Below are 26,811 nucleotides of genomic sequence, written 5' to 3' on the forward strand. Positions count from 1 at the left end.
GGGGAGGGAGGGAGGGAGGGAGGTGTGGGTTAGTGACTGAGTACGCAAGTTAGCAAAAGAGAGAGGGGGGAACAAAGAAAGAAAGAAAGAAAGAAAACTGTCGTTAATTAGGCGCCTATCAGATTTGTTCATAGCCTGCAATGATGATGATGATGATGATGATGATGATGATGATGATGATGATGACGATAATGATGATGATGATGATAACAAATAGTAAAACGATGACAATGAGATAAACAATGTAAAAAAATTGACTTGTTATGTTAAAGGTTAAATCCGTTTCTAGCCTAGTTTAATCTGTGTCAACCTAAAGATAACAATCTACTGGACATCTTTTTAATGAATTCAAGTTATTTTATGTCATTGTAAAAGTGTTATCTTCATGTTGAAGCAGATTATGCTAAGCTGGAAACGGATTTTACCTGAAAACCAATTTAACCTGCAACAGTCTCACAACCAATCTGAAATGTTCAAATTAGATATAATTTAGTTAGTTGTCATTTAAAAGCTTAGAAAGGGCGTTTTAAAAGAATAAAAAAATTGATGAGGAATTTACACATTCTAGTATATACTGACAACACCCCCTATTTTAAGTCCCTATTTAGGACAAAGGACAAAATCAACAAGCATTTACGCTTTATGGTGATCGCGTTCCGTACGCAATACTCGACGCATTGGAATGTGTACACTGATCCCAGCAAATATATATTATATGCTGTTCATTGAAGCTAAAGCGAAAACAATGTAAATACTCATTCTCAACGACGGTCTTGCAGCCATACCTTGTCTAGGACAGGTCCAGGTCCTGTTTTGGACAGAGGAGCTTGAATTAATAGATACCCTGTTCAGGGCCGGAGGAGTCAAAAACCATACCCTATCCAGCGGCACGTCTCTGTATAGGCCCTATAGGGGAGTGCCCCCCCCCCCCCCGGACTGATTACCACTATTAGTCGTTTTCTTTACTATAAATACATAAGTAAAACGATGCAAGAGTATACTTTTATAAATTTATAGCTTACTTGCAGGGAACCTGTGAAAGATACGTCGTTTAGGCCAGATTCATATGTGACACGAGACTATTTTGTTCCACTGTACCTGTGCCTATCTCTTTTGTGACTTGGTGTTACATAAAATCTCTACAGAACGCCTCCATTTCTCTATCTGACAATACTGCTCTTCGTACCTCAATTCAAGATTTCAAGCTCACTTCGTTCCTTTTTTTCCTCTCAACAAGTGGACGGTCAGTGATAATGGATTGTTTGTGATTTCGTTAGTCACCACATACGAGCCTTTTTTGAAGCCAAATCTTTGGTCAGTCAGCATTATGTTTATTTACTGATCTTGAGGAAGCCGTTAGCTCAAGGTCTGTATACTTATACAGAACCAACAATAGCCGTATAGTCATCGACATAACGCCTCAAGGTTTATACCTATATTCAAACCCGCAAAAATCTGTCTACTTAACAGTTGCCTCAAGGTCGGTAAATATAGATGTTTAGACCGTAACGTAGCCGTTCAATCATCGACATAACGGTTACCTCAAGGTCTTTGCATATATGCAGAACCCGAAGGTAGCCGTTAAGTCATTGACATAACGGTTACCTCAAGGTCTATACATCTATGCAAAACCCAAAGGTAGCCGTTAAGTCATCGACATAACGGTTACCTCAAGGTCTATACATCTATGCAAAACCCAAAGGTAGCCGTTAAGTCATCGACATAACGGCTACCCCAAGGTCTATACATATATGCAAAACCCAAAGGTAGCCGTTAAGTCATCGACATAACGGTTACCTCAAGGTCTATACATCTATGCAAAACCCAAAGGTAGCCGTTAAGTCATCGACATAACGGCTACCCCAAGGTCTATACATATATGCAAAACCCAAAGGTAGCCGTTAAGTCATTGACATAACGGTTACCTCAAGGTCTTTGCATATATGCAAAACCCAAAGGTAGCCGTTAAGTCATCGACATAACGGTTACCTCAAGGTCTATACATCTATGCAAAACCCAAAGGTAGCCGTTAAGTCATCGACATAACGGTTACCTCAAGGTCTATACATCTATGCAAAACCCAAAGGTAGCCGTTAAGTCATCGACATAACGGCTACCCCAAGGTCTTTACATATATGCAAAACCCAAAGGTAGCCGTTAAGTCATCGACATAACGGCTACCCCAAGGTTTATACATCTATGCAAAACCCAAAGGTAGCCGTTAAGTCATCGACATAACGGCTTACCTCAAGGTCTATACATCTATGCAAAACCCAAAGGTAGCCGTTAAGGCATTAAAATAACGGCTACCTCAACGTCTATACATATATACAAAACCCAAAGGTAGCCGTTAAGTCATTGACATAACGGTTACCTCAAGGTCTATACATCTATGCAAAACCCAAAGGTAGCCGTTAAGTCATTGACATAACGGTTACCTCAAGGTCTTTACATCTATGCAAAACCCAAAGGTAGCCGTTAAGTCATTGACATAACGGCTACCTCAAGGTCTTTACATCTATGCAAAACCCAAAGGTAGCCGTTAAGTCATTGACATAACGGCTACCTCAAGGTCTTTACATCTATGCAAAACCCAAAGGTAGCCGTTAAGTCATTGACATAACGGTTACCTCAAGGTCTATACATATATGCAAAACCCAAAGGTAGCCGTTAAGTCATTGACATAACGGTTACCTCAAGGTCTTTACATATATGCAAAACCCAAAGGTAGCCGTTAAGTCATTGACATAACGGTTACCTCAAGGTCTATACATCTATGCAAAACCCAAAGGTAGCCGTTAAGTCATTGACATAACGGTTACCTCAAGGTCTTTACATCTATGCAAAACCCAAAGGTAGCCGTTAAGTCATTGACATAACGGTTACCTCAAGGTCTATACATATATGTAAAAACCCAAAGGTAGCCGTTAAGTCATCGACATAACGGTTACCTCAAGGTCTATAAATAATTATATGCAAAGCCAAAAGGTAGCCGTTGAGTCATCAACATAACGATTACCTCAAGATCTATACATATATGGGAACCCAAACGTAACCGTTTAATCATTGACATAAAGGCTACCTCAAGATTTGCGTAATAGAAAAATTAAATAACAAATTTTGTCGTCTCCTTCCTTCGGGTGCCAACGATGAAGGTAGAAGAAGAAAAGGACTGCCATTAACTTGGGAGAAACATGTTAAAGAGCACTTTACCTTGGATTGTGACCTTCACCGTGTAACTCACAGTTCCTACAGAGTTTTCGACTTTACATTCATAATTTCCGGCGTCTTTTTCACTGGCGTCATCAATAATGAGGTCGGTTTTATTGATGCTGCTTTGAAGCACCTTGCCATTCTTTCTCCACGTAATAACGGGTGCGGGATAACCCTCACCTTCACACACCAAGTAAAGGACGTTTCCTTTGATAACAGTGACTTTATTTTTGCTTTTCTTGGTTATTGTTGGTGGCACTATATGCAAAAAAGCGAAGGAAATACTTAAAACTACCCCATTATAGTCACATTCTATGGCCAACTATAGACCCCATCTTAGTCACTTTTGGGTAAATGTAATTTTCATGACCCCAACTTAGTCACTTTCGTTTTTGCGTCTACCGTATAAATCCTTTTAATCAAGTCATTCTAAGCAAAAGAAGATCAAGTTATCTTAACTTCGATGGACGCAGAATAGCAATTAAATATCGTAACACAAATGTGGACTTTTTCTGGACTATTGTGCAACTGGTTAATTTTAAGTTGTGATTTCAAGGCCGGAAATTTAATGGAAGCCGTTTGTCAAATATTAAACAACAGCAATAAATACGGTAACTTTTTTCGGCGAATCTTTCCGTTTAAAAATCACAACTTGCCAGAATTTTCTTACTCTCAAAATCACGGAAAAGTGTGACCCCATTCTAGTCACCCTATAAAAAATGCTTAAAAATGCGACCCCATTATAGTCAGTCCAGTCGTGAAAATGCGACCCCATCCAGCGGCACATCCCCATTAGCCCATTTATAGGAAGTGCCCCCCCCCCCGGGTTTGATACTAAGGGCGCTTATCATTAGTCAGAACTGGCCGGTCCGGTGTTTTTGAATATGAAATATGCCTTTTATTTTCACAAACTTTTTCCCACAAAGCCACCAAAACGGTGTATAATATTTATGCATTGACTGATTTAACAAGACAAATCTGGCTAACAACGGAATTCTTAGACTTGCCCCAAGTCGCTCGTGTTTTCTTTGCATCTACAATTACTTAAATAAAATCGCTTTGAAATCAAGCGCGAATGACTACTTGAGTAAAATCGCCTTTGAAATCTAGCGCAAGAGATCGCGCGGGATTCATTTCTGTGAACGCGCACGCGAAGGAAAACAAATGACACTTGCCGAGGAATGGCTCGGAACGAGCGACTTGTGTCACTTGCAGGAAATCGATTCTTGCTGACGTTTTCTGCCGCGAAAATATTGCATCATTTTGTGTGCATTGAGTTAGTTTCTTTTATCGTGTTGACATCAGTTTCGTGCGCCGTGTGCAGCTGACGTACGCTGTGGCGTGTGTTAAAATTGCGATTTTCTTCCCTTTTTTGTGGAAAACCATACTCAAGGCCCTTGATAGCTCTCTCATTTCTGTAAGATTTAAAAAGGACAGCACAAAAAAAACATTTGTAATGTTTGTTCCCAAACTGGTTTAAACTGCCGATGTGAGAAGGAAACAAGTCTGTTCAAGAGGTAAAAAGTTAAACGCAAGCTTGTCTCGCGAGCAGAGCGCGCTCAGTAAGGTCGCGCGCAATTTTATAAATGACATAATCTTGATGGCGTCACCGGTGGAAAAATCCACAGGTGACGTACATTTCGGCCACATTTCAGAATTGGCGCGCTGCAAGTGAGACAAGTCGCTCGTTCCGCCACGATCCTCCGCCATTAAGTTGTTTCTCATGCCCGCGCGCGCCCTCCTTTTCGGTATCCAGCGGTCTTCTGCGAATCTAACGAGCGACTTGCAGCAAGTCTACGGAATTCTGTTCCGGAATATACTGGTCTGGCCAGCCAGTTCTGACCTAATGGTAAGCGCTTTTAGATAAGCAATATGCGACAATTATAAGAACAATTTATTTACCTGCATACTTAGTCTTCACTCTCTTTTCTGCAGCAGGTCCCTCAAACACAGCATTCCTGGCAAACACCTTTACACTGTACTCGGTATCTCTCTCCAGACCTCCAACAGACAGACTTGTTGTACCAGGGTCAGTAACATTCTCATTCTTTATCTCAGTGTCACCCTTTAGTATGACCACTCGGTATGCTGAGACAGGACTCCCTCCATCATCAGCTGGTGCAGTCCATTTTACTGTCAGTGAAGTAGATTGAATGTCTGATAGTGTGATGGTCGGGGAGCCTGGTTTCTCTGAGAAAAGAAAATGTGCATAATACAGTCGAACCTCTTTAATACGGACACCCAAAGAGCAGGAAAGAGCGTCCGTCTTTTTAATTTCGGACTAAGTGAACTGTCCTTAATAGTAAATTGCCGGCAATAATGAGGTGTCCGTAAGAAGAGGTTCGACTTTTTTTTTTTTAAATTCAAGAATATTGTCATGGCTATTATTTTAATATTCAATTGAGAAGTTCTTTTAAGCCGGTTTTGTGTTGCTCGCAGTTACTGGTACTTAGAGCAAAATCAGTGAAGTTTATATAAAAGGCTTGATTCGAAACTCGCCGCCGACATGAAACAGGCGTTAACAATGTGTTTAAAAAAAGATTCATTTTTAACGGATTTCAAACTTTCAGTTTGCCTCGATGTTTCACTGCTAAAAGCCAATTTATACCAAAATATAAATTATAGTTAATGTCTAACCATACGTATATATACACCCCAGTAGAGAGAATAAATCTGATCACTTCCCACATATGAGTTACCCATGTCGGGTGATATGTCGGGTGATCCCGCTCAGCCAATCAGCATCTACCACGCACGTGAAATCTCGCAATGTATAATCACATGCTCAGCCGTGCACAACACAGTTTTTGCACTTTCCTCAATCACAGAACCAAAATTTCTCTCCCACCCTTCCCTGTTTTATCCCTCTCTGCTGGCTTATTATTATGGTATAATTTTATTGCCATAATTTATAAAGTCGTTATTTGAAATTACTGTATACACCTTAGTTATCACTGCAATACCTTTGTATTCTAATACATGTACCAGAGCTACTTGTATTTCAAGGAGCACATATCTACTTGTCTCATGCCATAGTAGCAGGTTTGCAGGGGTTTTATAAATACAGTAATTAATAATAGTGAGGTTATTCTTCCCTCAAGTGCTAATTTCAGTTTAAAGTATTGAGCTTTATTGATGTTTAATAAAGATGGGTTTCGGGAAGATGTGCTCCCATAGAGGTCACCCTTTACCCCATAGACTCTTATTACTCGTTAACCCAGGGGGGATTCGACCCCTAGAGAGGATTATCAACTCCACATACCGCCCTGGGGGATTATTACCCCCTAGAGAGGATTATCACCTCTCACTGAGCACTAGGCATAAATAGATTGTGCTAGTAAATTCAGGAAAATTTTCTTCACAATATACCCAAAAGTTGCTCTAAAGTTGCTTAAATATCAAAAAGTTGCCACCAAAATTTAGAAAAGTTGCTTGCTCTCTAGAGTCGATTTGTTTTAGATAAATACTCAAAACGTGTTTATTTGTTTGTTGCCATTTAAACATTTTCATTAAATATTCTTGCAATCATTAAAAGAGGCCAAAAAGCCATTGTTATATGAGAAATATAAATACTTTGTTGTAATCAATATACTCTTTAAACGCAACATAACTTCGATAATAGATAGAAAAAAAAAATAAAAAAAAAATAAATAAATAAACATTAATAAAAAAAAAAGATAAAAATCCTTCGAAATAAAACGACCTTTTATGGTTTGGATCGGTTTTATTTCAATTTGTTGCTCAAAAGTTGACAAGGAAGGCAAAAGTTGCCCTAGGTTGCTGGTACTACAAAAAATTGCTCAAAACGCTAAAAGTTGCTCAAAAGTTGCCGAGCACAATCTATTTAGGCCTACTGAGTACCCTGGGGGATTATCACCCCCTCTTGAGAATTAGCACCTCGTACTGAGTACCCTGGGGGATTATCACCCCCAGGAAAATCCTAGGAAAAGTGACCTACAACCTAATTAGAGTGCTTCATCCCATACCTCTTTTCCCCACGAATATTCTGGTTGTGTTGTTTGTTTATATATAGTTATAGTAAGGGTTATAGGTTAGGAACATTAATTGCCACAAAACAAGATTTTGATTAAGATTCCATGTAAACATTGTTTTGTCTGAACCGTTCCGATTCGCTCCTTTTCCTTCCGGTTTTGTTTTTTTTTTTTTCCTCGCCTTTCTTATCCTCGCTCCTTTCTACGTTTCATATCCTCCCACCTGGCTGAGAAAGTTTCACGCGATCATTGGTAAATCCTGGAAAGAGGACGTTGATCAATTACAGGTATATTGGCCTGTTAAAGCACTGATTTTGCGCAAAAACGGATGGTCTTTAATGAAAAGTCCCGTAAAAACTCCAATCCTAGCTGTATCCATTGATTATCACAAAACTCCACTGACATGCAAATTAGAGACGCCAAAGGTGGTTCAGTTACTGCTCTTTCAAATGTTGAGAAAAGTCGACTTAAGCCGTGAAAGTGTCAAAAGAAATCAAAAGTCAGCAAAAACGGACTGCAATTTGAAGTCTATTTGAAGTTAATAAAAGCAGCACTTACTTATCTGCTCTATATTCACTATCTTGTAATCAGCAGGACTTAGTCCATTGTCGGCGGTACATTTGTAATAACCAAAATCTTGTCGTTTGTTCATCTTTACATTCACTGTGTTCTGTGTGACTGTGACGCTGTTTATTTGACTTCCATCAGGTTTGGACCAGCTGAGTGTTGGCGTAGGAACACCATCTGACACACACTTCAACGTCACTGTCTGACCAATCCATGATATATTAGATGATGTGGTGGCTTGTATTATTGTTGGTGGGTCTAAAAAAAATCAACACTCGGACTTTCACACTATTCGATCTATTGATACCCCTGCGTTCATACTATTTACTATAAAAAAATAATATCGAAAATAATACTAAGAACAGGCTTTTTTTGTCAGTAACAGTAAGAATGTTTCATTTCCAAAAAGTTGAGCCCTCTAAACCACCTAAAGCAATTTAACTTGCCTTTATTACAAATAAAAGGGTTGATTATTGACTAGGGGGAAGGGGAAGCCTTGAGTCAAGTGGCCCATACAGCCGGAGCTTATCCCGGTTTCTGTAGCATTAAGCAGCTAGGAATATTTCTATCCCCACCCCCTCTGAACGTCAATAGTCCATCGCAGGGTACCCCCCCCCCCCCCCAGTATTATGTCGTCGGTACCCATTTATACACCTGGGTGGAGAGAGGCAGTATGAGAGTAAAGTGTCTTGCCCAAGAACACAACGCAGCGCCCCGGCTAGGGCTCGAACCCGGACCACTCGATCCGGAGTCCGGCGCACTAACCCATAGGCCACCGCGCCTCCCATCGATTCTTGACTACAAAATCAAAAATGATCATTACAAATTCATTGGGCTTGCTCGTACTCAAACCTGATCCTGTCCGTTCCCTCTTTTAAAAAATCTCGATGATTTGGTAAGTGCAGAATGCAATATGGAACAATTGAAAGAATGATGTTTTATATATGTTCGTGTTTATTTGCTTTATTTTACTTTCAGAAAAACTGTTCACAGGCTACTTGTATTCTTTCCCAGGTGTTCCTTACGCTAATCTTTGCAAACGTAACACGACACTTTTGTTCGTTTGTAACAAAATAGTTTTGTCTTCCTTGAAAATGCGATAACATGAAACTTTTGTTTTTTGTTTGTTTTACGGCGGCATCGATGACATTTGTTTAATTTAATTAAGTTACGGTTTAGACTGCACGAAAGACGATTCTCAAAAACTAAAGAAACAAATCTAATCAAAAAACATATTTTTCGACAGGTTTTTTAAAACGCAGTACAGCTAGGATATTTGTTTCCTGGTTATCAGGTGTTCACGCCGAAAATCCCGGTGCAAGTTTTTGCATACCTAATTACGAAAGCGCTGTGAAAGTCTCAAAATCTAATTTAATTAATTTGCGGTTTTTACTTGGCGCCAAGAAGTCTGCAGGAAGCCTACCGCAAACACGCAATACAAGCGATGTTCATGATAGTTCCAGAAAACAACGTAGACTAATCTGCGCATGCGTTTGGTGTAAATTACGTTGAGTAGTACCACAAGGAGAGCAAAGGGTTTTCTGAAACAAATATATACGTTTGAGATCTTCATATGAAAGTAACGTAGATGTGCTCCAGGTTTTACCTAGGGGTACGGTCAGCTGCTCCCCACCCCCACCCCCTCCACAAGGAATAATTAATTAATTGATATTAATTAGTTAATTGGTGATTAAAAGTTTACACATTAGCGCGTTAGGGGTTTATCACACGACTGCCCACCAAACCATCACAAAAGTGCATTCTGCACTAAAAAGGAGAAAATCCTTTTAAAACAAACATCAGCTGTGTCCAACTTGCTGTGTATACAAAACTTTGGTACATAACATTTTTAAAACATGAAAGATCAAAGTAAATATGTTATTCGAATTTGTAGATATAATTGCTATCAATTAAAAAATACATAAAAGGATTACTTACAGTGAACAATAAGTGTCACGTGCTGTTCAGTGGTTCCTGCTGAGTTGTTGGCCCTACATGTATACTGTCCAGAATCTGCTCTGCTTAAGCTATTGAACGTCATAAACGCTGAGCTTATCACTGTTCCATTTCTGATCCACTGCACATCTGGGACTGGTATACCAGACGCGGTACAGCTGATATTGACTGAGGATCCTTCATTGTAACTTGCTTGCACTGATGATATGTTTAACTGCAGTGCTTCTGCAATATTTATGATGTTCGTGACAAACTGATTACAGTTACTTACGATACCGTATACGTAGAATTCCGGTTATAAGCCCTGGGCTTATACAACTTCGTAAGGGGTTTTGGGTGGGCCTATAAGCGGAGGGGCTTATATCCGGGAGGGCTTATAAGCGGAATGAAAAACTGATCGTTTCGAAAAGTGTCACGGGAGTGTTGACTGAAATACGTTTTTAAATTAAAAACGCATAATAAAGCAACATTTAGCCCTGTTCAATACTGTCATCCGGTAGAGGGGGGCTTATATCCGGGGGGGGGCTTATAATCGGATGTATTTTTTTGTTTCCAGGTAGATGGGCCTATAACCGGGGGGCTAAACGTCTTGTATTCATTCATTCATTCATTCATTCATCCATTCATTGAGTCAGTCAGTCAGATGGCTAGCAAGTTATTTATTTATTTATGGCTAATATTGTTTAAGTTGTATCCGCTTCAACATACGACACCATGGATGTAAGTTATTTCGTTATTTGGGGAAACAGGACTGGGGCAGTTGCGCTCGCGCTCGCCTCCCGCCAATGTGGCCCGGGTTCGATATGTGGGTTGAGTTTGTTGTTGGTTCTCGTCCTTGCTCCGAGGGTTTTTCTCCGGGTTCTCCGGTTTTCCTTCCTTCCCAAAACTAACACTCCAAATTCCAAAGTTAGAGTCCATTTGGATAAGTAAGTTGCGCACTAGTGAGCCTGATGGCCTTAATAGGGTTGATCCGTGTGCATTACGCACCGGCGTTACTTAATTTTATAAATATCTCGACACACCCTATCTGTACTGTAATATCATGTTACTGGTCGTTGCCATTTCAAATGTTACTACACTGAAGAGGACCGTTACGGTCGAAAGGCCTATGTAGTTTATTAAAATCGTAGCTGTATGGCGATACACAATTTGTTCTTTTTAGTATATTTGATACTCCAAATTCCAATTCGATCTTCGATGCACGTACACGTTCTAACGAGCTGTTACATTTTGCCTCATGTCATCGGCCTGCCTGCTTAATATGTCATTCTCTCTCTGTTTTCCTTGACCACTGGTCGAAAAAAGAGCGACCCTAAGAAGTTCTAATTGAAAGTCAAACATTTTTGGAATTCCAATTGAATTGTGCATGCTTAGCTTTCAAGAACAATCAAAAACGATCCTGCAACGGAACTCTCGAACTTGAGAGTCGTTCGTTTCGTCAAGTTTGCGCAGCAAATTTTGTCTGCGGGCCAAGTGCGGGCTTATTGTTTTCTGCTCCACCAGCATGAGACTGTCCACCATCCTGTTTGCTTTTTGTAATAACGAAACATGGTTTAAGGGAAAGAGTTCACTATGTCACACTGAAAGTGCAGTGCACATGTATAAAACTGTGACTCGAGGACAATCGTCCGTTAAGAACAATGTAAAGTTTATAACTGCGCCGCGAGTCCCTTCCAAAATGTTAGTTACAAGAGTAATGGGAAGTACAACGTTTTGCTCACGAGAGATTTCTTTCTAGGTGAAAGGAACGTAAAATGAGAGATGTTTCAGCAAAAACCAGATGATTCGGCAGATATTTGCCCGGGGGGGGGGGTTCTCCCATAAATTTCGGATAGGGGTGTGCCGCCAAGGTTTTTAAACCCTGACCCTATTTAAGGATAAAGAAAGCGAAAATTGATACCCTTTTAAGGCACAAAACCGAAAAATGACACCCTATTCAAGGGGGGGGGGGGGGAAGCGTTCCGTGACGACCCAAATAACGGCTAACCGCGCACGGCAAGACACAAATCTTTACAAAATCGCTTTACTAACACCTAAACAGAAAATTCAGTTTTAAGAAACCTTTTTTCGTTTAGCTGGGCGTTTATTTTAGCTAATAGAATTTAGGTACCCTAACTAAGGATCACACCGGGAGCACATTGCCAAAAGGAGCAAAAATGATACCCTATTTACTTCCTCCCATAAAACCATTCCAACCACCAAACTCTGTGACCTCATTCGCATGATTCTCAACTTTAACAACTTCACTTTTAACAATAACCACTACCTTCAAATCCACGGCACAGCCATGGGTACCAAAATGGCTCCATCTTATGCCAACCTTTTCCTGGGCTATTTCGAAGCCAAAGCTTTAGAAAATGCCCCATTCCAACCCCACACTTGGTTTCGATATATCGATGATATTTTTATGATCTGGACTGAAGGTCTGGATAACCTAAAAGTCTTCATCGATTATCTCAACAGCATTCATCCCACCATCAAATTCACCAGCTCACATTCTTCAACTAACGTACCTTTTCTTGACGTTAATGTCTCTTTAAATGACAACGGTGACATCAGTACTGACCTTTACACCAAACCTACCGACAAACACCAACATTTACTTTACTCTTCTTGCCATCCCTCACATACTAAAAAAGCCATTCCTTTCAGTCTAGCACTCCGTTTACGACGCATTTGTTCTACCGACGAAACGTTCAATACTCGCGCTGCCCAACTTACAACGTACCTTCTCAAACGAGGTTACAACCGTAACCTTGTCACCAAACAAATACAACGCGCGACCGACATCCCCCGTAGACTTGCCTTACAAACGAAAGACGTCAACAAAAATAAACGTGTACCATTTATAACTACTTTTAATCCATCGCTTCCTCACATCTCTAACATCATCAAAAGACATTTTCATTTACTCTCTTCTAATCGCTGCAAAACTGTTTTTCAACAGTTGCCTGTTGTTGCTTTCAGGCGCTCCCCTAACCTTCGCGATTTACTAGTGAAGGCCAAACTTCCTTCTAATTTGACTAACCCGCATCCGCAACTTCCATCCGGTTCTTTTCGTTGTGGAAAGAACTGCGCCACTTGTCCTTATATTACTGACGGACTAACTACCTATACCTTCTTTTCTACTGGTGAAACGCGCCACATTCAATCTAACCTGACCTGTGACACTGAAAACCTCATCTACATAATTCAATGTAACCGCTGTAATTTACAATACATAGGAGAAACTAAACGACGTTTAAAAGACCGATTTAATGAACACCGCCGTACCATAGATAACCCCAACAGTAAATCTAAACCCACTACAGCCGCACAACATTTCACTTCCTCGCCTAACCACACTGCTAATGACATACAATTAATCCCCATCGAAAAAGTCTTCTCCAACCGAGACTCAATCCGTAAGGCCAGGGAAGCTTTTTTAATTCTAAAAGGCAGAACACTTGTTCCCGATGGCCTTAACATACGCGAAGAAACCTATTAGTTTGTTTACTTATATTATTATGTTGTCATTTTTTAAGCTTAGCATATTTTAAATTTTTTGTTTTATACTAGCACACTGTTTACATATTTCCTGTATTTAGTTTTACGTATTTCCGGTATTTCGTAAGACATCATTATCACCATATAAATTTAAACATAGCCAATGTAAACTTCATTGTACCTGAAGAAGGCTGGTTTGGCCAGCCGAAATATAGTACAAGACTAACTCTCTCATTCTACGTTGTATCGGTCTCTGCTTCTTCAATTTCAGTTCCCTATTTAAGGACCGAGAACCTCAAAAACATACCCTATCGGGCGGCACATACTATATAGGCCACATATGGGAGTACCCCCCCCCCCCCCCCGGGGATATTTGAGAATGAGCCATGGTCAGACAAGTTGAAGACTTTTCTATATAACACATACCTGTTACAATAACCTGGACGTTGCTCACTCTGTCAATGGCACCTGAACCAAGCTTTGCTAATAGTAGGCACCGAAATGTAGTGTTGTCTTGATCAGTTATGTTTTCAACAACAAGAGAAGCTTTTCCTTCAATCCTTACTCTTCCTTTGTATGCCAAAGGTATATTTGGATTGTCCGCGACTGTACCATCATTGTTTTGTATCAGCAAAGTAGTGAATAGTCCGCTTGAGATTTGAAATACTCTATAGACAATGCCTTGCAGCTCTGCTTGTTTGTCTTCCACACTGTAGTCCCAGACCAGTTTGGCGTTACTTCCTCTTACAGCATAGCTTGGATTAGGAGGTACCAAGGTGAACTTTAAAACCCCTTCTAGATTGGTAAGATTGAAAATCATATACGTATAGCTGTTAATTTGTTTGCGTTGCAGTTTAAACCTACTAAGAACGAAAATATTAGGCCCAGACGTGGTTAAAACAGTCACATAACCTACACTTTTTTAACATTATTTGTTTCAAGCACAGTTTTAGAATTTGGTTTCACCTGGAGATGGGATGTACTCCCCGTAAATCTTGATAGGGCGTGCTACTGGAGTGAGTTCGATTTAATTTCTATTACCAGCTGTGGTAAATTGTAAATTGATAAAGTCCTTACAATGTAAAGTCTTCAGTGCCAATAGGTTTTGTTTATGAATTTGTTTATGAACAAGCTCACTAACAAGCTAGCTGATTCATGTACAACTATTTCACTGAACTTCGCATTTAACCATTATTTCAATCACTGCGAAGTTTGTCTTTATTCACAAAACGTTGCGGGGGGGAAGTCACTTGTTTATCTCGTTTATTGCGACTTTGTCGCTTTTTTCAACAGTTATCGATCGAGACTTTGTCGCTTGTTATCGATTGCGACTACGTCGCTCATAAAAGTTGACTTGTGACTCGGAGTACTGGAGTATTGTTACGGTATACATTGTTCGCGAGATTGTGACAGTTCTTTATTCCCGGGTTGACTATGGGAAAGTAAATATTCCCAGACCTCTCAAGTCTCACGATTTTGCCGTGAGACTCACGACTTTAGTTTAGTTCAATCTCACGGTCTCACGACAAGACACAAAAATCTCACGATAAACAGAGTCACAAGCTATAAGGATACAATATCTTGTATAATGTCGTTTTTGGTTTTTTAAGGCAATTGTCTTGCGCCAATTCTGTGTAAATTCGTAGCCAGCAAAGGTATTTCATTAGTTTGTTTGCTAGACACACAATCGAAACCTATGACGTTAATTTTTGTGTTGCTAAAACAGAAAAAAAAACTCCTTCTCTTGATAAGCACCTGGTTTTAGTTATTTTTGTCCGTCAGTTGATTAATCTCCCGGTTTTTACTCGAATCTCCCGGTTATTTTACCTCGATCTCCAGAATTTCGGTTTTTTGAGGTTGAGAGATCTGTATCCCTGTTGCTTGAAATTCTACGAAAATAGCAATAAAGTTTTCATTTGAACTCACCGAAGTTGTCTATATTAAACCATCAAATAAGGTGTATATATTACCGTGTACATTATAGTACCGCAGAAGTTCATCAACAGTGCTAATTTTGCTTAAATGGCGAAGTTTGATTGTGGTGTTAACTGTTAAGTCTGTAAAAGCTGACACGAGGCTCAATTTCAGTTTCATTTGGAAAACCATAGTCCTAGAAGAGAATAACAGCATATCTCTGATCTCATCGCCAGCGCTCCCGGGCTGTATTCGTATAGGCTGGAAAAAGCATAACGTACTCGTACTTGAACAGAGAAACGAGAAACGGAACGAAGATTAAATACAGAAACACAAACACTAAAACGTCACACCGTATCGCAGGCTGTACAGCTTCAAATATAAGTTCTGCGCTTCAGAACTGATGAAAAATTATGGATACAAACCTGCATGCGGAAGTAACAGCAATGCAAGCAAAATACAGCAGTTTGTTGGTATTCGCAACATGTTAACAAAACACATTTATCGACAAATAAGCCAGCTGCAAGGTGGTCTTTAACGGATGTCAAACAGCAGCTCCACAAAATATGGTTTCTGACAAAATTACACGGTTTGTGTATCGTGCATTTCTCGAGCACTTACACTGTAATTTAATATCCCATTGGGACCACGTGACTGGTCACGCAAGTGGTTCAGGAAAATTCTTGCATACTATTTCCTCCCACAAAAGTATCTGTGTCTATGAGCTGTCATGCAACGGGGTTGAAATCTCTAAACTTACAGTTTCCAACAAACCAACATTTATGTTTTGCGGCACCTTGAGCTGAGTAAGTAGAGAGGCGTTAAAGGAGCTCAGTCACGGACAACTCATTTTGAAAAAACTGGCAAGTTTTTCCAAGTTTGTCGTTCGTAATCCGTCTTTTAAGATTATTAAAATCTTCCTCAAACGGAACCATCCTTGGTTGTTTTCGGGTTTTGATTACTCCTTTGTTGTTTTCCTACATTACACAACTATTATTTTAAGGTTTCCTTCAATTTAGAAGTAATCAGAAAAATGACTTAAAATATCGTGACAATGCTTCTTTACGGAAGCTTTTGAAATTTCTAAAAAGGGGTTTCCACAATAGCGAGATACCTTGTGAAATAAAGTTTTCCTGCGTAGCCTTAATTAGCTTCGGGTAAGAAAAAGTTTAGGTAAAATTTGTGAGTAATTCAGTAGATTTTGATGAAATTCTGCCGAAATAAGATCGCACGAAAAAGGAAAAAAAATAACAATTATATTCTAACGTGAGTGAACTATCGTTCATGCAGATCCCGAGTCTCTTAGGGGATTACGCAAAGAGAGTAGAATTTGCTCTGGAAATGAGGTCTAAATATTCCGCAAACCGTACAAGTGTTGGAGTAGTAAAAAGCAGTTGTTATTCATACATACTACGGCCGACGAACGGTTTCATGTTTGAAGTTGCTGTAGGTCACGCCATAACAGAAAGAAACAACATGTAAAAACGACAGAGAGAATGGATACGGACCCGTCAAAAAAGTAGTCCGGACCTGACCACTTTTGCAGAAAAAAAGTAAAATCAAAAAGCTAAGGGGCCGTAGGCGCCTAGGGGCAAGTTTACACGACAGTGAAAATTGGGTACGGACCCGTCAAAAAATTGATCCGCACCTGACCACTTTAGTAGAGGAACAGTCGAATCAAAACAGGGCCATAGGCGGCTATGGCCCTGTTTTGATTTGATTGTTCTTCTACAAAAGTAGTCAGGTGCGGATCAATTTTTAGACGGGTCCGTACCCAACTTTTTCTCTTGTAAACGCGCCCCGGAAACGCGCCTGACCACCGTAGCATGGTTGCTTAGCGCTGAGGGTTAACAACAATTCAATTTTAAAGGAGTGGAATTGGTTTGCGTATCTTTTTCTTCCTTACGTAAAATGTTTCCTCTAAAAAATACCCCACTGGGTTGGGAATAGCGCATATTTCAATCCACCAAATAAATGTAAGAGAATGGTCAAAAACTGATGTCACTGATGCAAGACTCGTACAGCTGTCAATTTTGTTTTTTGGAGTTAAATTTTCTGTCAATATTTTTTAAAATCGACAGTGGTGGTAGAGCACATTCTTATACACTTATTGTACCCTATTTCAAAATGGCGTATTACAGTCAACTCTCACTGTAAAGGACACCTTCGAAACCACCATTTGGTGTCCGCAATATTGAAAGTCCGTAGTAGCGGGAGTTTATTTTCAGTCATTCTTATTCCACGGGAATTTAACTTCTGTCCCTAATAACGGGGTGTCTGTAATAGCGGTTAGGGCTTTCCACAAGTTGCTCGGCAACTTTTTGGCAACTTTTCATGATTCAAGCAACTTTTTCCCCTTTGAGCAACTTTTTTCCTCTCAAGCAACTTGTTGCATTTTGAGCAATTTCCATACCGAAGATCCCCGAAGGTTATCCGAGTATTGTTCAAAGGCAATACGAACGTTTCCGAAGATTTACGAAGTTTGCCGAAGACTTTCAAGGAACTGAAGACATTTCAACTTTCAGCTCATTTTGCATTAAACATTACAAAACTCGTCAGCAACATGACGTCATTGTTATCGTCACGATTGTTCTCAGTTCAAGAAATCCTTGTTATTTAACAAATTTTCCCCTTAATATGTTACAGATACTTCTTTTGCTGTAAAATTGCATAAAACTGCTTAGAAATCTTACTATCAAAGGGAAATAAGCTTATATTTAGAGAAATTCTCTAGATTAGAAGCAGCGTTTTGTATTTTTTGGAGCAACTTTCGAACAACTTTCATTGTCAGAAGCAACTCTTTTGGATTTTTGGAGCAACTTTTAAGCAACTTTTTGAGAAATTACGGGCAACTTTTTGGGAAATCTCGAGCAACTTGTGGAAAGCCTTAATAGCGGTCCGAAAAGCGGAAGTTGACTGTACTCCTACTTCGTAGTCTTTGTGTGTGTTCAGTTGTGTATACGTAGTGAAGGCAAAATCAATATTTTTTTTTACAATTGAGGCCAAAGAGGGGTTGGTGGGATTTGAGGGGGGGGGAGGGGAAGCAGCCAAAAAATATATGTTGTAAGGGGAGGGGGGGAAGTCATTGAAAATGATTACACTTTTAAGTGTTGTAATGAGGGCTTCTGTAATCGTAAAACATCTTGCCAGAATGCCCCAAATGACATACCCGAGGTTCTGAACCTCTACTTTGCTATGTACCAAACGCCATTTACTTAAGATACAAATGCAATTAACCTATACTAACAGAGACGGCATCCACAATAAACAGTCGAGACAATGTCAGCTATATGGGGGATGTGGTTTTTGTACACTAATACATTCTTTTCACAAAACTTGATAAATTTTAATTCATTTGACTGTTTATTTTTATTTTTTGGGGGGGGAGGGGGTCATCGAGAAAATTTGATTTCGCGGGAGGGGGGGAGGCAGGAAAAAATTCTGATGAAGAAGGGGGACCATTATATAGAACAGTGACTATCTATCAAATCCCACCAGCTCCCCCCTACCCAGGCACATGTAAGACATTGCGCAATAACTTATAAGACAGTCATTAAAAATTACAACTTTTTGCGAGTCGGTTTTTATTGTCTTCCCGAAACTACTGAAGTTAAACGTCACAATTGTCCTAAACAAATTGTTCAGTCGAGAAGAAAAGCTCAAATAAAAAAAAGCACCCGAGCTCAATTTACACGTAATATATCCCACCTGTGTTCTCAAACCGACCCTCTCAATATTCAAGACACCTAAATTTAAAAATAGATTTTTGTAACAATTAAATTCATCTACTTATTTTAGCTGCGCCTTCCTATTAACTACCGGCAAAATATTTCCAGCCAATGGCGGACTGTAAAGGCAAACTTGTCATTAAACCAACAGCGGTAAAATGTCTACGTTTTCAAATAAATTTTCACAACGTCACTTGGCCGTAGGACACCGCAAGGGCCACGTGATATCTTTCGAAAGTAGGAAAACAACAAAGGAGTAAACAAAACGCGAAAACAACCAAGGATGGTTTCGACTGACGAAGATTAAAACGGATTACGAACGACAAACTTGAAAAACTTGCCAGTTTTTTCAAGATGAGTTTTCCGTGACTGTGCTCCTTTTAAAAACCTCTACATAACAATATTGTTTCTATCACAAATTCAGCGGGAAAAACCATCAATCAACTGTAAGGTCCTCAACGTTGGCGTACAGACTGTTGTCATAATGTTTGAGGTTGACGTACGTCTGTAACAGAAAGGCAAACAATGCAATGTTGATGATGCATGTAACACCAAAGACGCATTACAAACAACATATAGCCAGGTATGGACTTCCGTCTTTTTATTTGGACTCCAAAAAATGTTAAACTTAACATAATAAATAAGTAACTCTGCCAATTTTTAGGCCATCGCAGTTTTTAAGCTTGTATCTCTAGACTGAGCAAAAAGGCGTGTTGATGGGAATTTATCTTTTGTTAAAAAAAATTCAACCTAAGAATAAGAAATTGGTCGTTTTCACAATAGGAAGACGGACAAAACGTCTGACGATTTGTGAAAATGGCCGGGTGTAAATTGGTAAGCACAACATACGCAACAACAACAAACGCGTATAGCCGTCGCATTTGCTCGTTAGAATTCCAACGAGCAAACGCGACGGCTATACGCGTTTGTTGCAAATATATACGCCCTTTATCAAGCTTGCAGTGCTAAATACAAATTGCTTGTTACAAAAATATATTATTACTGAGTTTACCTTGTGGTTTTTCTCCATTTCTTTCATCGTATCTTTTAGTTTAGCAAACGTTGGTCGATTGCTTGGATTTTCTTCCCAACACTTAAGCATAATCTGATATCTAATAAATAAAATAGAATCATTAGCAAATTGTAAATACTTTTTATCTAGTTCTTTTTTTAAAACAGGCAGCTTTAAAGGTCGGCACACACTAGGGGACTTGTCGCAGGGATTTGCTTCGGAGACCAGTCCCCTAGTGTGCACTCGTATTTTGCATCGAATTTTTAGTCGCAGGGACCACATTTTTAGTCCCTGCGACTAGTCCCACGAATTTAGCTTGTTTGATTTCGGGGACTAGTCACAGGGACCAAAAGTCCCACAAATCTGTCAATTCTCTAGAGTGTACACACTAAGGGATAAGTCCCTGCGACTAGTCCCCTAGTGTGTGCCTAGCTTAATAGAGCGGTTTTCACTTGAGTGTCGAAAGTAATTAAATTGCGTTTGCTTTGGTTTTGCATTACTACGCTTAGTGATTGGCTTAAAAATCTCGCGCCACTTTCTCAGCCAATCAAGAGTAAAACCAAAACCAATCGTGACTCGCTCGCGCACGTTTTCCCGCGCTTCGTGCCAGCTACATGTATTCGCTTCGAGTTTTGATTGGTTCACTGGATTGTCTGTGTCCTTTGTGATTGGCTAGAGTAATTACTTTGGTTTTGGTTTTACGACACTCAATTGAAAACTGCTCTAGGCATCATGAAGTCCTCCGATACTGTAGTTCCCCTGACCGTGCGCAATGCAGTATACAGTTTTAAGTCTTGCTTTCTGGCCAAAAAAACGTTGGATAAATAAATAAATCTTTTAAAAGGCTTTTTGGCGTATAGTAATCCTGTAAATTTGTTCTTCCGCGAGGTATTTTGAATTGCCCTGCTGGCTCGCAAAAATCATTGGCAAGGGTCTTAATATTTCACAGCGTTACTACACATTAAAAAACTTTATGAGTGTGTATTTACAGTTTGTTGTCCACATGTTTTGGTTTTGGCATTCTGAATCCTTCTTGAAGTTTCCTTGCCATTTGTTGAGCTTGAATTCCCGGATACGGAGATCCGCCTAGATGAGATGAAGAGAGGTTTTTACTAAATTTTTCTAAAGTCATCACATTTAATGTGTTAAAAAAATTGATGCAAAAAAGTACACTGGTATTTGCCCACAACAATAATTTTTTCCGAGACAGGCACGTGTCTCGTTCATTTTGGTCCCAGATTTGTTGAACTACAGCATGAATTAGATTTCCACGTACCTACAGTGAGAATCTCGTACAGAAGGACACCATAACTCCAACTACGAGAGAAGGAATTAGTCGATACTAAGTTTTGTATATACACCTAATTGCAATAACGTTGTCATAGATTAAAAAAAAAATAGGTTAATAGGAATTAATTAGCGTAGTTTCATAACTGGTAGCATTTGCAAAAAACTCACGAGTTTTTATCTGCACACTTTGAGTTCACAATTGATTTATTCGCATTTTGAGGCCATTTGTACGAATAAATTTCATGCATGCGCTTAATTTATTCCTATTTGACCTTTTTTCTTCTTTCTATGACAACCTTATTGCAATTTGGTGTATGTGATCTGACAAGGTGCATAAAAAATTGAAATAAAGGTGGTAAGCAAAGTACCCCTGTTAAAGAGCATTTTAAATACCAGGAATGGCCCATTTTTAAATAACCACTCTTTCATAAGTAAATCAGCACAGTTAAATTTGATTTTTAGGATTTTTTCACTACGGAATAGAGAAAAAAAAAAAACAGTGCACCTTTCAAAAATCAGATATTAACTGACACTTACACGTCGCTCTGAGTTGTGTATGTTCCATACAACAAAGCTTCATAAGCAGTCCACTTGACAGGCAGACGACCCTTTTAAAAAACAAACTGAAAGGTTAATGAAAAAAATAGAAAAAAATATAATTTTTTACATTTTGTGGACGAGAAACAATGAGACTGTGACTGCATCGGAAAATTCTCACCTGACTTTGAAAATGAAAATTTATTGAAAATAAGCGACATTGCATATAAGTAGCACAGATTATGAATAAATTGGCATTGTTCAAGTGCAACAGCGAAGGAAATATACCAAGAGCGATAAGTAACCAGCTAGTTGTTTGTAAAATATTTTTGGGGAGTCTGTTGTAGGTGTTCATTCCGCTTGAGGGTGTTATGGCTGGTACAACATTACCCACCCTCCCACCCATAATGTACTTAGCTTGCGCTGCGACTCTTGTTGCGTCGCCGAATTTTATCCCTAATCTTACTCCAAACTTAATGCGATGCGATAATTGTTGCACTGCAGAATAGTATACTGATTGCATCATAAAATTCTCACCCGACTTTGCCTGGTGTAAATATCATCCTGTTGAACATTCCTCGCCATCCCAAAATCTGTCACCTTACACTTCTCCCCTTCACCAACAAGAACATTTCTGGCCGCCAAGTCACGATGAATTATCTGCAGGAAAGTTATATATCCTCATGCATATTTATGTCTTTTATTTCCTCGACAAAACGGCACAGTGTACCATTATTTTTTTGTCACTGTTACCTAGGAAGTTGGAGAGGCACGATGGACTATAGCTAATGGCTAGTGCGCTGGACTCCGGTTCAAGCGGTCCGTGTTCGAGGCCTGGTCGGCGTCATTATGTTGTGTTCTTGGGCAAGACACGTTACTCTCATAGTGCCTCTCTCCACACAGGTGTATAAATGGGTACCAGCGAATTTACTGCTGGGGGGTAACCCTGCGATGGACTAGCATCCCATCCAGGGGGGAGTAGAAATACTCTTCATGCTACGTAGGCTTGAACACAGACTAAACCTACCTAGAAATTTTTTACGGGAGTACTTCATTTAACTTTTGAATTTTCGGAGTTAAACAGTTTGTATGATAAACAATAAGGACATAGCAATCAAACCTTTTTCGAAGACAAATAAAACATTCCATCAGCAACTTGCCAAGCAAACCTTATCAGCTGTTCTGCAGTCAGATTGGTTTGCGGTTTCACATCCGGATCTTTGAAATATGTGTCGTTGAGTCCTCGACTCTTCCTTAAGTATCCAAGCAGGTCACCGAAAGGCACGTACTCAATAAGAACAAGCAGTGGATCTAAGGTCAGTAAAATCAAAAACGCAAAAATTAAAATAAAAAAATTAACGAAGTCGAAAAACCCGCGGGGATGGAGGAGGTAGCGGGAAATCGGGGGTTGGTGGACGTGGATAAGTTTACAGGGTACACTGAAAACTGTTTTACGTGTTTGGGCACGGTTAATGTCTGACTTGCATGGATGGTGAAATCCTACTGTGCCCAAAAACAAGGAAAGTAAGAGTTATATCCCTTGTGCTTTTCAGTAACACATTCGATCAGCTTGATCACGCGTGGCCGGGTTTGGTTTCAATCTCTTCATTAACTCTGATCTGGTTCTGATTTTGTGTTAATGTGCAGCTATTTCAATTGACGTTGTCAGATCAAAGATTCAGTAAAGCTTAAAGACAAGACCGAATGGTGGTCTGGGTATTCACCGGAACTTTGAATATTGATCTAAAGAAAATGTACTAGTGTGTATTTTGCACGTGTGTATTGGCATTGTCTGGATCTTTCTTTCAATGTCGAGTAGCTTTGAGTTTTAAAAAGTCTTCAAGAATTTAGTGTGGCTAAAAGTACCTTGTTTCCACATGTTTGCAGAGAAAGAAAACTTGCAAATTCACGTTTGTCGTTTTGTAATATCTCATTACTATTCAGCACGTGCTGTTGCTCACTTCCTCGACCCATACTGCCTATCGGTCCTGTCTTAAAGCTGTGGTCGGTCAACGTTAATTGAAATAGCTTTCTACATGTGTTATTAGCTTATCAACATCCTCTTTACCAGTCTCAGTAACACATCCCAGCAGCTTGATCACATACGGATGAGGTTTCAGTTTCTTCATCAACTCAACTTCTGCCAACAGGTCCTTTCTGTCTGAATCTGAGGCTTTCGCTACAAAACAAAACAAAAACATTATAGATGGTGTTCTTGCATTCATGTCTCGACTAAATAGAATTTCAATTCCCACCTTTTAACATTTTGACAGCAACCGTTGTGTATTCCTCGTTACCACTTATGTTCCACGCTGTTGCCTTGGCAACTTGAGAAAAAGCTCCTTTACCAATAACTTTAATGATCTTGACATGCTCTCGATTAATTTCCCAGCGTCGTGCTGAGGGATGAAGGGGCATGTAATTTCCGCTGCTTGGAACTGCGTAGGTCGTGGAGTCATCAGACGGTACCATACTAGAGGACTGTTTATCGGTTTCTGTAGCGATGGTATTCTAGTGAAGGATGACAAGCTTTAATATCTTGCGTAACTGATGTACCTTAAGCATTGACAATATAAATGTTTATTTTTTAAACCTATCTTCGTTATTTTTCTTCTTTTGCAGACCAAATAATTTTAGAATTTTTGTTTCTTTCAAAGTTAAACAAGATGTGACTAAACTTTCTTCCTTCCTTAAGAAATATCATTAAGAAGTTTCCTCTTCATGTAACTCTCACTATTCAACACTGTACCGTATATCAGGTAAGGTTTGCCATTGCACCAGCATATATTTTCTACAGTAAAATTACACGCGGTACGTGCTTTTTAACTTTACTTACCAACGCAACAAGCTCTCCGCCGCATTCCGCACATATATTGGTACTGAAATAAAGCAGCATGTATTCACAAGTGTAAGATTCGCATGTACTGGCGTTCAGCCTTTTAAGGCTATTAAAATAGCTATAGGTAATACAAGAGAGTTTAAGCCATTAACATGAAAGCTTATTTAACTCTCACTCTTAAAAACAGCGCCTTCCTCCTTTCCAGTTGAAATAAAGGCCTTTTACTATAAAAAAAATTGCAATTTCTAAAGTTCATTTGATAGGACCTGATGAGTCTGGAGGTTTTTCTTTTGCATTTCGTTTCTGCCCATTAACACAAAGAGCAGCTCAATGTTTGGTTATTCTTCGTAACGTTACCCTATAAATGCAGGGACGGCCGGGAAGGCTGGGGGGCTTTAGCCCCCCCCCCCCCAATTTTTCCGAAACTAAGTAAGGACTTATTAAGATAAGAGTCACTTTAGTCCCCCCCCCCCCCCCCACTTCAAGTCACTAGTCAGTCCGCCCACTTGGAAAAATGTTCCGCCGTCCCTGAAATGACCAAGATTTACTCACCGATTTGTTTTTGAGATCGCTGAAATAAGAAAATATACTTGTCAGCGTTTCTCATCAGTGTAATGGTAAGCATATTCACAATGTAACTGCATGACGACTTATGTTTGGGTAAACTAGAATGTTTACTTTAGCCTAATGAAATCTGGAAGGGCCGTCGTTTTCTATTATAATAGTGACGACGACGATGTCGATGATGATGATGATGACGACGACGACGACGACCATGATGATGATGATGATGATGATGATGATGATGGCTCTTCGACTTTCCGTCTTTCAATACTACCAAAGAATAGCAAAATTTATTGCATAAACGTACCAATCTACAACAATACGTCAACTAATTAGAATATTAGCTATACAAGACCATCCATCATTTTGTTGATTTTGGTCGATGGCACCAAAATGCTAAGATTTCATAATAGGGAATTGAGCCAATGCTCACTCACTGCTAAAAATAGCACTTGTCTTTTACAGCGAAAACATGTATCATTGCGCAAGCATGTACCATCTTGCGTTTGCCCGTCAGCTGGCAAGTCCAGTAGAAGGCTCTCGAGTTTTAACTTGCCAAATGAGCCTTGATCTCATCTCAAAGGGATAGTATGTCATATCTATATCCATATGTAACTTACCCGTACCATTGTGCATTCTCCGGAGGACGATAGTCAGAATAGGAATAACAATCAACAACAGAATGATGACAATGACATAAACACTGTGAAGAATTGTCTCGTTACACGACGAACCTGAAATGTTTTATACAAATATAGTTAAGATGCAGCACCGTTGCATCTTTAGGCAATGTCAGAAAAAAACACTTAAAAAAAATACTTAACAGAAAGGCCAGAAACTTTGAGAAGAATAAAAATTAAAGAGGACGAGCAAACTTTGGCAAATTTAACTTGAGCTCGAATGCAATCAAAATATCAACTAGAGATGAAATTCAGGGCGAATTTTTTGCAAGAACAGAAGTTAAAAGCAGTCAACAACAACTAGAGCCACTGCAATTAACTCTCATAACAATCTTCTGTCAGTCACTAAAAGAGGCTAGAGAAATTGAAAACATACCTTCCGGTGATCTCGACCTTCTCTTGTCCAAATGTTTCATCGCCGTTCGCAAGCAGAATGTCCGTTTACATTAAGCGAATGTTACTTCTCTTGTGTGGCCATATAATAAACATCTTATTAACCGAGCTCGGTCTACTGCGTTCGGTCTGTACTCACGACCTCGGTTAATATTCTCTCATACTGACCTCCTGCTCGGTTAATAAGAACTAATTAAAAATTGTTACGTAACACGCTTGGAAGCCCTAAATACTGCTGACTTGCAGGAAACCTGGCCGTTTAAGCCAGGTTCAAATAGGACAGTCCAACTATATATTGTTTAAAAAAAACTATTTAACGGCGTCTTTTAATTTAAGAGAGCAGCTTATTCATTGGTACTTAAGTAATTATTAATACCTTTGATTGTTACTTCCACCGTGTAACTCACAGCTCCTATAGAGTTCACGACTTTACATTCATAATTTCCGGCGTCTTCTTTACTAGCGTCGTCAATGATGACATCAGTTTTATTGATGCTGCTTTGAAGTATCTTTCCGTTCTTTCTCCACGTAATAACGGGTGTGGGATAACCCTCAGCTTCACACACCAAGTAAAGGACGTTTCCTTCGATAACAGTGACTTTATCTTTGCTTTTTTTGGTTATTGTTGGTTGCACTATTG

General features: G+C 39.5%; 2 protein-coding genes across 2 annotated transcripts in view; both read right to left on the reverse strand.

The window, feature by feature from the left end:
* LOC144660696 (vascular endothelial growth factor receptor 1-like) overlaps positions 1-15,990 on the reverse strand; it is a 41,423-nt gene extending 25,433 nt beyond the window's left edge. Inside the window, exons 1-4 of the mRNA XM_078521402.1 lie at positions 15,554-15,990; positions 13,641-14,009; positions 9,711-9,953; positions 7,764-8,030 (exon numbers count right to left, since the gene is read on the reverse strand). Coding sequence (XP_078377528.1) covers positions 7,764-8,030; positions 9,711-9,953; positions 13,641-14,009; positions 15,554-15,629 — 955 coding nt within the window. The 5' untranslated portion in view covers positions 15,630-15,990. The remainder of the gene's footprint in view (positions 1-7,763; positions 8,031-9,710; positions 9,954-13,640; positions 14,010-15,553) is intronic.
* Positions 15,991-18,695: 2,705 nt separating this feature from the next.
* LOC144660695 (fibroblast growth factor receptor 2-like) overlaps positions 18,696-26,811 on the reverse strand; it is a 49,707-nt gene continuing 41,591 nt past the window's right edge. Inside the window, exons 5-17 of the mRNA XM_078521401.1 lie at positions 26,548-26,805; positions 25,719-25,832; positions 25,087-25,105; positions 24,532-24,574; positions 23,951-24,206; positions 23,764-23,874; positions 22,816-23,006; positions 22,233-22,355; positions 21,696-21,766; positions 21,145-21,185; positions 20,858-20,954; positions 19,869-19,968; positions 18,696-19,361 (exon numbers count right to left, since the gene is read on the reverse strand). Coding sequence (XP_078377527.1) covers positions 19,293-19,361; positions 19,869-19,968; positions 20,858-20,954; positions 21,145-21,185; positions 21,696-21,766; positions 22,233-22,355; positions 22,816-23,006; positions 23,764-23,874; positions 23,951-24,206; positions 24,532-24,574; positions 25,087-25,105; positions 25,719-25,832; positions 26,548-26,805 — 1,493 coding nt within the window. The 3' untranslated portion in view covers positions 18,696-19,292. The remainder of the gene's footprint in view (positions 19,362-19,868; positions 19,969-20,857; positions 20,955-21,144; positions 21,186-21,695; positions 21,767-22,232; positions 22,356-22,815; positions 23,007-23,763; positions 23,875-23,950; positions 24,207-24,531; positions 24,575-25,086; positions 25,106-25,718; positions 25,833-26,547; positions 26,806-26,811) is intronic.

This window comes from Oculina patagonica, chromosome 7 (assembly GCF_052425735.1).
Source record: "Oculina patagonica isolate OP01 chromosome 7, crgOcupat, whole genome shotgun sequence".
NCBI lineage: Eukaryota > Metazoa > Cnidaria > Anthozoa > Scleractinia > Oculinidae > Oculina > Oculina patagonica.